The sequence below is a fragment of the Andrographis paniculata genome, unplaced genomic scaffold (genome assembly GCF_009805555.1).
Source record: "Andrographis paniculata isolate CXL003 unplaced genomic scaffold, ASM980555v1 Contig52END, whole genome shotgun sequence".
NCBI classification, from domain to species: domain Eukaryota; kingdom Viridiplantae; phylum Streptophyta; class Magnoliopsida; order Lamiales; family Acanthaceae; genus Andrographis; species Andrographis paniculata.
Window position 1 is genome coordinate 3,738,847 of NW_026137587.1, and position 15,079 is coordinate 3,753,925.

Below are 15,079 nucleotides of genomic sequence, written 5' to 3' on the forward strand. Positions count from 1 at the left end.
AATAGAACCAAAACAATTCAAACAAGTTCTTACGGTGTAGTAAAAATGTAATAATAATAATAATAATAATAATAATAGTACCAAACAAGATTTCGAACAAATTTATAATATTGCAAAATGACTACCAATATGTTTAGCTCATTTCTAAAATGCAACAAAAATTAACATTAAAAAGCATTCGAGCAAGCTCATCATTAGCACAAATCATACTTATTTTTATTTTATTTTTTATTATTCTCAAAATAATTCAAAGTCTAAAATTATCATTGACCCTATACTAATAGGATATGTTGTGTTTGGGATTTTTTAAATATTAATATAATATTTTATAAAAAGTAAAAATTATTTATATGTATAACTGTTTGTTTATTTAGTATTTTAATTGAAATTTTGTATATATATATATATATATAAAAGATATAATAAATTATATAAAATATAAAAATTATTATTTTACTTTAAATAAAATATCTATTATATATATTAAAAATTGTGTAAAAAAATTTGCTTGCAAAGAAACCATTAGTGTATATATATATATATATATATATATAAAGTGCGGGCACTCAAGCACACATCAGTGTGCTTATATAAGTGAAGGCCAATCTTTTTCAAATTATATCATTATTATAGTATTTCATTAGTCATAATTGATCTTTTTATTAGTGACATCATATTTAAGGAAAATATATATAATGAATTAATAATAGTGATTTATTAAATTATTCTATTAATTTTTTTATAATTAATAATATTAATAATTTTAAAAATATATATGACTAAAAAAATTAGAATATTATTTAAATATTTTAAAAATTATATTGTAATAAAAAAAATATGCAATATGAATTGTATTTTGTAAAGAATATTTTTACAATTCAAGTAAATAAAAAAATATATATATACTTTCTATATTTTATTTATAATTAATATAAACTAAGTTAATAAAAGGGGTAAAATTTTAAATATAAATAAAAATATTTATTTTTTTAAAAGAAATATAGAAATAAAGAGGTTTCGAATGTATTATATATTATATTATGTTTTATTTAGTAAATTACTTAAAACATAGAAGTGTCAATGACACCTACAAAAATAAAAAGTGTAATATTTAAAACAATTTTCTTTATAAATAATTCTTCACAATTTTCTTTTGAGCATGTAATCCCCCTAAATATACACAATTAGTTCCTCCCTAACATTTACCAAAGAAGGAACACAACACAAGTTATAGCAAGCAAATTCACACACTAGGAGGAGAATCAGCAGCTGAGTTGTGAAACTGAACCTTAACTGAAAATCAAAATTTGCCTTGGCTATGAACAAACAAAACAATCAATCAAAATATGGCTATCTTTTTTTTTTTTTTTTTTCTCGACATTGCGCCGCGTCCACAAGAGTGACCGGTGGTTTCTACTTGCGCCTGCCGCCAAACACACCCATCATATCCTTAGCAGACCCCATTTGCTTCATCAAGTTCTGCAAGGCGCCGGCGCCGCCAATCTTCTTGAGCATCTCCGGCGGAATGGCCTCTTGTACTTCACAGTTCTTCATGTTTCGCGACAATGCATTCATTTCTCCCTTCTTTGGGATCTTAAGGCCCTTCATATTGATCCAAATCTTAGCCAGCCTCTTGTACTCCTCCATCATATCCATTACATCCTTAATGGATCGACCACACCCTCTAGCTATCCGCGCCATTCGTGATTCATTCATTAGCTTTGGATTGGAACTGTCCAACTCTGTAATGTTTATGTGCATATTATAGCAGTGGAATTGATATAGACTATTTGAGGTCGAGTAAATTAGCTCAAATGGGATTAACTTGCCTCCATCAGTCATTGAGTCCATCATCGTCATGTATCTTTTGATCTTCGCCTGGCCTTCCTTTTCGCCGCCCTTGGGCATCATCTCTTGGCTAAATCCTGGAAGCATCGAAAATACCTACAAGGAAAGCCTTTAAGTCGGTTATTGAGCAGCTAATGCAAAGATATGTTTGGATAGGGAATGGACAAACCTGACCAATAGATCCCATCTTAAGCATGCTCTGAAATTGTTCGTACATAATCCTCAGTGTAAACTTTCCTTCAGAAAGCTTCTGAAGAAGCTGAGGCTGCTGATCCATTGGAACGACTTCGTGAATCTTTTCTATGAATCCAGACAAATCACCCATACCTGTAAGGATGATCGTGTAGGAAATGTATAGTAAATGAAAATAGTAGACCAGAAGCAAATTCATTAAGTATGACATGGAATCCAAACCTAAAAGACGTCTAACAAATGGTTGAACATCAAATGCTTCAAACTCATTCATGTGTTCACCAGTTCCTAAAAATATGACAGGACTTTTTGTTGCTGTAACTCTACAGAAGAAAATTAGATTTATCAGTTGTCACAAAATAGCATATAGTTGTAGGTTGCAATATATGCCTATATAAACATAGAGCATTTAAAAATTTTAAAATAAATTCCTTGAATGATATGTTATATGTAAAACTCAAACTGCCATTTTTAAACAGCTACCAACAGGGGAAGACACATACTAAAGTTCAATTTTCACCGGTGTTTGGTTTACGGTCACTTTGAATATTGGAAGATACATCTAAAAATCTAAAAAATCTTTGCCATATTTAAACTCATATTGCACACTAGATTATTCGATGTAAGAGATGAGAAACATTTGCAAATACCTAACATGATATGGTGTATCTTTCCCATCTTAATCATTATGCAAACATCGAATTCAAGATTATTTTGAACTTACGCGCTGAGAGCACCTCCTCCCTTAGCATGTCCATCCATCTTTGTGATAATCACAGCCCCAACTGCAACACTTTCCCGGAATGCTTTAGCTTGATCGTAGGCAACTTGACCAATGCTGCTATCCATCACAAAGATGATAAGATCTGGTTTCTACAAGCGAGAGAATCATTGTTAAAAAAAAGTCTCAACAAAATAGAATTGAATGCACAATGAAACATACTGTTGCTTCAGAAACTTGACGCATCTCCTCAAGAAGTGCTTCTTCCTGTTTGTGCCGTCCACTGGTGTCAACTATTATGAGATCACAATTTTCTTTCTTGAATCTTTCAACACCTTCGACTGCAATTTTCACTGGATCTGATTCCCTGTAACTGTTGCATAATATATTGATTTTGTATAGTTAACGAAAAACAAGACAACCCAAAAATAGAATAAAAATAAAAGCATCAGATAAAACCAAAATCAAAACCAAGACTAAATTGTAGATTACATAAACTGAAAACTGAACTTAAATCATTATATCAAATATATAATTCATTAGTCTGGGGACAATAAATCTTAAATTAGCAGAAATAACTAGAAGTAAGATAACTTATTCAAGGGAAAAAAAAATAATATTATGAAAAAGAAGCGCAAGTTTACTCAAAGACTCAAATGCATACTTCTGGTGCATAATAATCCGTAAGCAAAAGTGCAAAAAAATCTGATTGCTCCACTATCTTACAACAATTAGTAGTGTACTGATTCACATCAAGGCAAGATGATATTTTACTACTAGAAAATATATCATTGAATAAATAAACAACATAAATTCAGCAGACAAGGCAAAAGCATAGCGGCTCTATCGTTACAAAGTCACCTTGTTGTTTTGTTTGCACAGCACAAACCATTAAAAAATAAATGGAAAATGTGTAGAAATACAGAATGGAGAATTAACCCCACATATCTAATATTCACATGTTCTACAGTAGTAAGAATAGCATTTCTTCGAATTATTTTATACTATCCAAATGCAATATCATCTATCTTCTTAGGCAACCCACATGAAAACAATGACAAGGAATTCCTTCAGTGTTTTCACTCCTCATTTTTATTAGGGATGTAAGGCCAACTGCTACTGTTCATACAACATCTGTACACCAGAAAAAGTAGCAAGAATACAATAATGGAGAAAAAAAAATATACCTTCCATAAAAGGGAATTTTAACTTTAGTTGCATTTTGCTTCAACTGGTCAAAAGCACCAGCTCTGAATGTATCGGCACAAACCAGAGCAGGTTTCCATCCTTTCTTGTGGTGGTAATATGCATATTTTGTACATGTTGTTGTCTTCCCAGAACCTAGATTGCAAAAGAGCATTTAATGCTTTAATGCTTGTATAATATCTCCAAATCATAAAATAACAAATTATTTCTCATAACAACATCTACTGCTTCAATGCTTGTATAACATCTCCAAATCAGTTACTTATATATTGCAAATGACTAAATGCCGGTCAAACAAGATTAGATTTCCTTACAACACAACACATGATTGAATCCTATCAGTATAATGGGAATTAATCATCAGAACAAATTTCTCATAATAAGTTGATAACAGCATACCTTGCAGACCAACAAACATAACAACACTAGTTTTCCCTTTTTTCGGGGTAAACAAAGGCTTCCCAGGATCCAACATCTTGCATAGCTCATTAAAAACTGCCTGTAAATGAAACACAACTTTTATCAACATAAAATAAGCTGATGAAAACTTCTGTGGAGTAATCAAGAAAAATCCAACAATCTTGATAGATATGCAATAAACTATAAAATAACCAACAGGTGGCATTTTAAATTACAATAAAAACTTCTTAAAATCAAATATCTTGAATTTTCAGTTGCTTTCCATGATACAACTCCATTAATCACAAGTGGATAATTAGTTATCATCCCAATGTCAAAGCTTAAAAGCATCTTCGAAGAGGAAACTGAAAATATCCTTAGAAAACAACTCCAGTAATAAACATTACATTGACAGGATTGCTGAAATTACTCTTACAATAATATGAACTAAAAGCAATAGCAAATATATAAATCAACATCCTTCTTCTATATTCACGGTTCATTAAAACTACAAACACAAAAAACTTAGCACATTCATAAAGCAACTCAAACTAACTAACATATCCTCAATGATTTCCCTTAAAAGATAAAGCGAATAAACTCTATCGAACGACAAGGTTTTAGTTTTTTTCTCGCGTGCCATACGGAGTTGATTAAAGAAGCCCTCTGCTCACCTGTTGGATTATCTTGCGCTTGTTATGCCCAGCGGCGAGCTCCTCGAGATTTACAATCCTCTTGATACTGGTCTGCATATCCCGAACGAGCTTAAACTGCACGTCGGATTGGAGAAGCGCACGGGTGATCTCATTGAGGCAATCATTGAGCACCTTCTCGTCAATTACGGTGGCGTTGCTCATCCGCTGGAGAGCGCGCGTAATGCTTCCCCCTAACTGCGCGAGCACCATCTCTACCAATTCTTCGGAATTCAAACTCTATAGAATTGAATTAGGATTTCGGAGTAAAGTTGGCGGCAAAGCAAGTAAACAGTAAAGCAGAAGAGATTTCATAATGTGGTTGGGTCGGATATTTATAGGCATTGGTTAGGCAACCAAAACGGCGTCGTATGAATAAACGGGCTTGGGTAAACCCATTGGGCAAAATAGGATCTTCACTAAACGGGTAGGATTTTCCCCTAGATTTTTGGATGCAGGCCTTACTATTTTAGAATAATAGTTTAACGGGATTTATTGAAATTGAACGGTATAAAAATATTTGTTCGTACAACAAATTTTTTTGATATATTGCTAATAAATATTAAAAAAAATATAATATCCGCATCCACATAATATAGATATTATTATATATATTCTATTATCTTAAACAATTTAAACGTAATTTATTGTTTATAAAAAGGTTTTACAAATATTAAATTAAATATTAATTTTTATTTTTAATAATATAATAAAATTAATTTAAAATTCAAAAAATCATATTAATATTTAATTATATCAGGTCACTACAGAAAAATACAGCTGAAAAAATGTAGCTAAAAGGATTGAGCTCTTTCTTAGCATACCTAAAGTTAGGGTTTGAAGTATTATTTTTGGGACAAAATTATTTTATTATTTTTTATGAGATGCTATCATATAAACTGGACTTGTAAAATCAAGCACATCCCCGATAATAGCACACATCATATTTATCACGAGCTCATCTATAATAACAAATTATCAATTATGTTGAAAAATATAAAATATTCTAATTAATATATATATAATTTTTGTATAATTTACATTACCTAGCTATACTCGGTTAGACTTTTACTGCATTGATTAGACTAAATCAACATAGTATAGTGCTTATTTGACTCAATTAGCAAATATTTATGAAGAAAGTAGCAAATATCAGTATAATACATAACATATATTTTAATAATATATTATATAATTATATGTCAGCAAAATATATTTTAATTTCACCAAAATATACTTTAATTTAAGCACAACAGTAATTTTAGGGATGGCGTACCGTACCGAAAATACCGATCAATGTCGATACCGTACCGAACTTTTCGGTATGATGAAAATACATATCGGTACCATATTGAAAGTTTCGGCATACCGAAATTCGGTATATTGAAACTTTCAGTACAGTACCGGTATATACCGCTTCTACCGAAAATTTCAAGTTCAATATGATACCAGTATATACCGTTTATACCAAAAATTTTGATTTCCGTACGATACCGGTATATACCGATTATACCAAAAATTTAATTTTAATTTCAAAATAATTAATACAAAATTAATAAATATCACCATTTTACACAACAAAAAATATTATGAAAATAAATAAATGAATTTTCAGTAGTATGCATCTTTTTTATTTAAAAATTTAATAATTATTGTTTATATTAATAATTAAATTATTTAATACAAATAATATCGGTATGGTATCGAAATACCGAACTTTTCAAAAATTCATACCGATACCATACCGAAAATTTCGGTACGATATCTATATTGTAACGAAATTTTTGATATTTTCGACACGATACGGTACAATAAGTCGGTATTTCGATATATTAGGTAAATTTCTCCATCCCTAAGTAATTTGACTTAATCAACAAATATTTATAAAGAAAGTAACAAGTATTATATAGTAGTACTATATAACAACACATCATTACTATCTACGTTTTGATGAAATACTAATTGTTTCATGTTATTGTACTAAATATTTGTTCTGTAACGAATGGTTAATTGTTTCATGTTGGTTTGTTAACTTGGTGTTGATTTGATCTTTGTCAACACCCTAATCGTCGTCTACCTAGCTCCGTAAGGCACAACGGAAAGAATTACACCATTAGCAAACATTAAAAGATTGACACTAATAGGGTTTATTGATTTAATTCGAAGAGCCAACATGCCTAATTGAGATTATGCTCAAATCTAAAATAAATAAAATACTTAAACAACAAAAATGGTATTAACTAAACAAATTTAAGAAGTCAAGAATTTATAAAAATATACCTGTTATAATGTAAGGGGTCACTAATTTTTTTTTTCTTTTTCTCCAATAACCACTAAAAATATTATAATATAGACACGCAAGACAAATACTTCATCAACCATACTTTTCAAAAAAAATCAAGTTTTTGCGAATATGACAAGTGAATTAACATGTCCCTAATACCATCTGAAATCGAAAATATGCTACCCATAAACATTAGTAACATAAATTCACATGCCCAAGACTCTATTTTTTCTTTAAGACTATCATCATCAATATGAAATTCATCATTCTTCAAATAATCTTCTAAAGTATAATGCAAAATTCACTGTATGTGTATTTTGGGCTAAGTGGCAATTGTAACAAATTCATACAAATCTTTGAAAAATGCTCTATGGTTTGTCAAGATATGACATCATTGATAATAGGCTTACCACCAATGGGTAATCGATATATCATGACAACATCTGCTAATGTAACTATTGCATCACCGAATGTGAAATGAAATGTATGTGTTTTCAGGACGTTATCATTCAACTAATATTGTTAAAAGATTAAGATCATATTTAATATGTCCAACTATATATACTTCCTAAAATTCAATATAATTTAATATCTCAATGACCCTAAGATAACATAATTTAGATAAACTAGTTCAATATCTTTTCAAACAAACAAGAAAATAAACTTATTATCAGTTAATCCACAATTCTAAATATGCTTAGAACGAATTGTGAATTGAAGATTAAGTAGGCGATCGTTACTGGGGCAAGACAATTCATTTCGATATGAAAATATCACAAAACACTGTCTAGTCCCAAATAAAAAATACCTACGTTAAAATTTCACTTAGTGTGTATATAAATATAAATTGTAGATAATGCTAATTATTATATTAATTCAAATATAAGCTCCTAAATACAAATATAAGTTTCTGAACATTTTTAAAGCAAACTAAATTATATTAACTCAAGGAACTACTGTTAGCAAAATGATATAAATATAAATATAGCAGTAAGAAAATGCAATATCACATAAATTAGAAAATATATACCAAAATAATTCAAATATGATAAATAAAATTCTGAAAATTACATCATTACACAATAATATATATTTAGAATAACTAAATAAATAATAAAATGATACCTTATGAAAAGAAAGACATTACGTTTGAATAAGAAAAAGATGCAAGCAAACAAATGGCCGATGATAGAACGCGATTATGTTTCTTAAAATATATAGAAATCATCTAGAAAATAGAGGGGGCCATGAACAATACAGTTCAATCCAAAATACGAAAATATTCGATCAATAATTTTATTTACTTCTACATTTATCTCTTCACCCATGAAACGTCATCTTCCAAAATGATGTTGCACCACTAGTCTACTTAGCAACACAAACAAATGACATAAATATGGACACAAAATTTGAGAAATCGATGACAGGGATTGAAAGACAGCTGATGCAGAAGAGAAACATTTAGGGTCTATTTGAATTAAGGTGATATTTGTTCTTATAAATTGATGTGAATCTTTGACGATAATAACTATTACTTGGATTACATGTTAATTTTTTGTGGACTAATTGTTTCTTTTGTGATTATGTTCCCGGGTATCCATTGTAGCAGTGTTCGGTCGAATTAGGTTCTTAGTGCTTTGTTTTCCTCTTAGTTATTTAGTAGTTCTTCTAGGGTTAGTTTTTTTTAGATGCTAAGTGTCCTCTAAATTTTCTCCTAACTGTTGAGTTTTTTTTTAGGTTTCTTCATAGATTGCTTAATGTTCTTCTAGGTAGAATATCCGAATGGTTGAGTCTTCGAAAATTTTTAGTGGTAGCGGTCGATCGATTTACGTGTGTAGGTCGTAGTACTTTGAGTTTAGCCCGTAGAAGTGTGTGCTAGAGCCGTAGAGTTTAGTATCTAAGATATTTTTTGTGTCTAGTGCTTAATGTTCTCTAGTTGACGTCAAATAAGGTGGAGCTCATGTTATGTGATTTTAAATTTTTGTATTGGGCATGTTGTTGATTTTCTTTGTGAATGTGCATGTGTGGTCATTGTTTATTAACTTGTGTGCTTACTTGGAATCTGTAGATTCATTATGTTGAATCTGTTTAAATTTACTTATATATTTTTTTTGTATATAATGAATTTTACTTATATATTTGTTTGTGTAGTATTTGTGTGTACGTGTAAGTTGCTATGTGTTTAATCCAAGTGTGTGTTATAGGACTTATTTGTTTAATATTATCTTTATTCCGGCTCTAAGGGTCTCATTTACTTTTTGGGTGTTGATCTTTGAATATTAATTATTATATCAAAACGTAGTACAAATTAAGAAAAAATTGCAAAAATACTTTCATTAATATCTTATAATACTAATAAAACGGCAGTTGTACAAAAAATTATACAAATATAAGGATATTTTAAATGTTAAGTACAATTATACAAAAGGTAAATGTGACCCTTACAGACAGACGGGGAGATTATGTGTTATGTTTTGTCTACATTCGTGAATGCAGCAAAAGACAAAAGACGATGATCAAACCCATTAGTGCATAGTAAATCTATATCTAGTACGTATGTATTTGAGATTTGGTTAAATCACGGTCAAAATAAATGAAGTATGTTGGAATTTTGGTCGTTTGAGGCCTAATCCAACGATTCCCTTGATAATACATTAGTTGGTCCACTTCATAGCCCGACCCACCGAATTTGGCCCAAACCCTTTAACCGAAACCCAACTCTCCAACCTATATATCAAACCCTAAGCCCAATCTAAAATCCTTAACCCATTTGTGAGGTTTGTTATAATTGTGTGCTAGTTTTGGGTAGTTTGATACTCCCTCCGTCCCATATAATATGGGTGTATTACTGTAGATACGAGAATTTAGGTAAAGTATAATTAGTAAGTAATTAAGAAGTATATTAGTAAAAATAATTATTATTTAGTAAAAATAATTATAGATTAAGATTAAAATAAGTAAATAGTTTAATTAAAATTAAGAAAATTATAAAATTTAAAATTTAAAATTCGATTAAAGTGTATAATTATAATTCCAAAAATAGAAAGGACAAGTTATGTGGGACGGACGAAAATAGAAAATAGGGACAAATTATGTAGGACGGAGGGAGTATTAGATAGAGAAAATGAGTTTTTCCTATGTAGTTTCAGGTGGGTTTTTGAAGTGATTTCGATGAGAGTAGAAGTCTTTTCGAGTGCGGATTTCGGTTGGTGTCGAGGCTTAGAGAGACGTCGCCGACCTTCACCTTGCGGCACGGTTACCTCGGATCATTTAGCACCTGGGTATGAGCCTTCATATGTTGTATTTTTTCTCGCAGGAACGAGGATTGTTGGATGGAAAACCGTTGTACGTTCTAGTGGAACCTCGTCAATAGGAACGGTACTTTCTTTCTTTCGATACCTTTTCGTAAATCCTTAACCTTAAAATGTGGTAATAGAATACATCATTTGAATTTTAAATAACCATTTCATCTAAAAAAAAAAATTCAAGGTAAAATTGTTCATAATTTTCCCTGTTTCGAAATTTAGCTTATAATCTCCCTGTAAATAGAATGACGCTATTTTATACTTAAAAAAAATGTTGCATGAAATCTCAATACCACGTAACCTCCCTTGTATATGAGAAAAAGATTTTCTATCTATATATTTGCATAACGGGGGTTTTATACAATATTTTTGAAAATATAAGGAGGCATCATATAATTTTTTTAAGTAAATTGGGGATTTACGCTAAATTTCGAAACGAAAAAAAATTTTCATACAATATTTTTTAAAGTATAAGAGGACGCTATGCAATTTTTAAAGTCAAAAGAACATGGAAATATCTACCAATTAGGGAACCTTCGAAGTTAGCCATGGTTTTGGAATTACATAATTGAATTTGTTTTGTCGCAAAAATAGACGACATAGAGTAATCCTGAATTGATTTCTTTAGGCCTATTTACTTGGATTTTATTTTCTCATTACGATTCGGTTTAATATTGTTTTCAATTTTATTTGAATTTTGTCTCCGCTAACTCATTTTCGTAATTACTATTCGAATAATGCTTTTAAGAGGTTTTTTTTTTTTTTTTTTTTTTTTTTTTTTTTTTTTTTTTGTAAATCGTAGCCATTCTCTAACATAGCTATAGTTTACCCCCAACAAAAAAACAAATAAATAAATAACCAATTCCATTCTCAAAGCCAATACAATCACAAGTCGCAAAACATCAAAGTAACACAAATCCATTCTCCATCCACCATGTCGACAATAAGAACGAAGAAGAAGATACAAATTGAATACAAAGGAGGGAAAAAATTTTCTCATTCATAATTAAAATGAAAAAAATAAATAAAAATAAAAATGGTACGACACAGTACGTTACAATATCCCGAAAATTATTTGCAACGGAAAAGACAATGCTATCAACCGAGCGAGTGATCACATAAAACACCCGGCGCAAAAAAGCTCTGTTTTTCCAGCAATGTGGGCCGAGGCCAAGACAGCATCGTCGACGTCGTCTCCTCAACAACCCATTCAGAAAAATGTTATTGCAACAACCCGGCGCCAGCTCTCCGACAATCTAAACAACCACGATTAGCAATTAAGCGATTGCCAACAAAAGTGTACATCGAACATGTGCAAGATATCTTCGTGTAAGGACCACCAGAGGATGTGTTGTTCGAATGTACAAATACAACGCTGTATAGCTCATAACACGGGTGGACCTCCGAATGATGTCATAAAAAGGGGCGAGGACCACAGCCGCGCGAGCGTTTATTTGTAGAGTTAGAATTTAATTGAGGGGGGCGGGGCGTGCAATAAAATGCAATAAAAACGATAAAACCTCGTGTCGGTTCTCACCTAAAAGCTAAGTTTCAATATTAAGTTTTGGCAAAATTGCGATAACTCCCTTGTGATTTTGAAACTCAGCTTAAATTTCCTCTTAACTTTAAAAATTGCAAAGCGCCCTCTTATACTTTAAAAAATGTTGCATGAAACCCCTTTTTCGTTTCGAAACTAAGCGTAAATCCCCACTTTACTTTAAAAAATTATATGGCGCCTCCTTATATTTTCAAAAATATTGTATAAAACCCCCGTTATGCAAACATATAAATAGAAAATCATTTTCTCATATACAAGGGAGGTTACATGGTAGTGGGGTGTTTTAAAGTATAAAGTAGCATCGTGAGATTTTAAGCTAAATTTCAAAACACTGGGAAAGTTATGAACAATTTTACCCTGAGTTTTTTTTAGATGAAATGGTTATTTAAAATTCAAATGATGTATTCTATTACCACATTGTCAAGGTTAAGGATTTACGAAAATGGATTGAAAGAAAGAAAGTACCGTACCTATTGACGAGGTTCCACTAGAACGTACAGCGGTTTTCCATCCAACAATCCTCGTTCCTGCGAGAAAAGATACAACATATGAATCGAAATTATTGGGACGTGATGTGTAAGAAAACTATACAACATGTAATTAATGATATCTTTCTCTGCAAGTTTAAACTTGTCGGAAACTAATGACCGTCTCACCTAAAAGCTCGAACTTGTTAGGGAAACTAAGCCATTAGTTACATATCCCGCAAACGGGAGTCCTCAACACGCCCCCTCAGGTGCAAGTGGGTCTGCGAAACTTGCACATGCATATGCCACAAATGGGGACGGGCGGGACTCGAACTCGAGACCTAGCCTAGGCTCTGATACCATGTCGAGTTCGAGTCCCGCCCGTCCCCATTTGTGGCATATGCATGTGCAAGTTTCGCAGACCCACTTGCACCTGAGGGGGCGTGTTGAGGACTCCCGTTTGCGGGATATGTAACTAATGGCTTAGTTTCCCTAACAAGTTCGAGCTTTTAGGTGAGACGGTCATTAGTTTCCGACAAAACTTTTAAATGAGATGATCATTTATCAAACTGGATGGATGGATTGACCGATCTTGGGGCAAAGGATCTACCTTAACTTCGGGCACTCCGATGACACAAGCGCACTCGACGACCTCGGCGCCAACACGCTCTGGGACAATAAAGAGACAACGTTGTCCGAATTATTGCCAAGTGTAAGGATTTTGGAAACAATTCAGGTTCTTACCCAAAAGCCTCATGCTGGCCGACAATGTCCCTCCCGTTGCCACTAAATCGTCGATTATGATCGCACGTTCGCCCTGTTCGACGGCGCCAACGTGCATTGCCAAACAATCGCTGCCGTATTCGAGATCATAGGCTTCGGAGATAACTTGGCCTGGACAAATTAAAACAATGTATTCATTCCTGTTTTTCTTACATCTTGAGGACTTCAAATTACAACATTAAACTCCTCGATTTCGAGCTACATTATCCGAATATAATTAATGGTCGAAAAATGTACCCGGAAGTTTCCCAGGTTTCCGGAGAGGGACAAACTTAGCACCAATAGCCAATGCAATTGGAGATGCAAATATAAAGCCTCTTGCTTCAACACCTACAACACCATTAATGAAATTCAGACAGACAATCATCATCACCACCAAGGATTTCGACTTTTTACATCCTTAAATGTTACGAATTAAAGAGAACTATCATTTCCCAAAAGCAAGAAATGAAAGCCCGGAAAGGGAATAAAAATTGGATCTTTTTTTTTTTTTTCTCAAGAACAGAGCAAATCTCAGAGGAAGCAATCAAGAACCCTAAGATTAATAATTTCGAATTTGCAGAAACGAAGAGAAATTAGGGCAAAGAGAAAGGACATTTAGTACATTACCAGCAACAACAGAGATACCCATGTCTCTGTATCTCTCGACAAAGATATCAACAGTATGCTTGAAGACCTTGTGATTGGAGACAAGGGTTGTAATATCTTGAAACATAATACCTGCCACCATTCTTACACAACAAAATTAAAAAAAAAAAAAAAAAAAAAGGGGGAAAAATACAGAACTATTTTCACACTCCTCTTGCAGAATAAAATAGCCAAAAAAAAATTGAATCTTCCTGTAGCATATTCTCCTCATACAGAAGAATCCCCAATATATATATATATATATATATAATTTTTTTTTTTAAAAAAAAAAAAAAAGAAAAATTAGAAAGAAAGAAGACCTGGCTTGGGAAAATTGGGGACAACAGTAATGGCATCAGAAATGGCCTTCAATCTTGGGTCACCCTTCAACCCATTCTCTGCTGCAAACATCTTCTTCCTTCCTTAACTTCTTCAAACAAACAAGAAAACAAACAGCTCTTCTTTTTGTTCTATCCTTGCAATTTTATTTTCTTTTTTCTTTTTTTTTAAATAAAAAATGAAACCAGTGTGGAGGAGTTAAGAGACGAGAGAAAAGATGGGGTTAGTGGGAATTGGTGAGGGAGGGGGGGTGTATATATGTATGTATATATGTATGTATGTATGTATGTGTATGTATATGTGTGTGTATTTATGTGTACTGTTGAATATTAATTATGAAATAAAGAGTGTATCTTTGGGTTGTTGGTGGATGAAAGCTCCACTGAGGAAGAATCCTCCTCCACAGTAGCTCTGCAATTTATAAGCAAAATAAAATAAAATAAAATTCTTGATTTTTAATTATTTATTTATTATGTAATAAATAGAAATTGTTTTACTTGAATGAATCGTAAATTGGGTGTGTGTATTTGTATGGTTGCAGAAATGGGGTGGGGTGGGGTGGAATCCGATGCTTTTGATGGGTACCGTACCTGAATCCACTGTGTCTTGTTTGGGGTTACGTAATGAAGGGATTGGTTTGGATTTGGATTGGATTGTT

At 32.0% G+C, this 15,079-nt stretch overlaps 2 protein-coding genes across 2 annotated transcripts; both read right to left on the minus strand.

Moving 5' to 3' along the window:
* Window positions 1-1,170: 1,170 nt before the first annotated feature.
* LOC127254754 (signal recognition particle 54 kDa protein 2-like) lies at window positions 1,171-5,345 on the minus strand. The gene is made up of 9 exons (XM_051280022.1): window positions 5,041-5,345; window positions 4,367-4,466; window positions 3,949-4,102; window positions 2,984-3,134; window positions 2,765-2,913; window positions 2,263-2,363; window positions 2,018-2,175; window positions 1,830-1,944; window positions 1,171-1,742 (listed from the first exon to the last, which is right to left on the minus strand). Exons 1-9 carry the CDS (start codon window positions 5,269-5,271, stop codon window positions 1,414-1,416), a joined length of 1,488 nt encoding a protein of 495 aa, XP_051135979.1. The 5' UTR covers window positions 5,272-5,345; the 3' UTR covers window positions 1,171-1,413.
* Window positions 5,346-11,549: 6,204 nt separating this feature from the next.
* On the minus strand, window positions 11,550-14,789 carry LOC127254913 (adenine phosphoribosyltransferase 5-like). The gene is made up of 7 exons (XM_051280262.1): window positions 14,403-14,789; window positions 14,065-14,175; window positions 13,693-13,785; window positions 13,417-13,566; window positions 13,283-13,341; window positions 12,676-12,732; window positions 11,550-11,903 (listed from the first exon to the last, which is right to left on the minus strand). Exons 1-6 carry the CDS (start codon window positions 14,491-14,493, stop codon window positions 12,676-12,678), a joined length of 561 nt encoding a protein of 186 aa, XP_051136219.1. The 5' UTR covers window positions 14,494-14,789; the 3' UTR covers window positions 11,550-11,903.
* Between the last annotated feature and the right edge of the window lie 290 nt (window positions 14,790-15,079).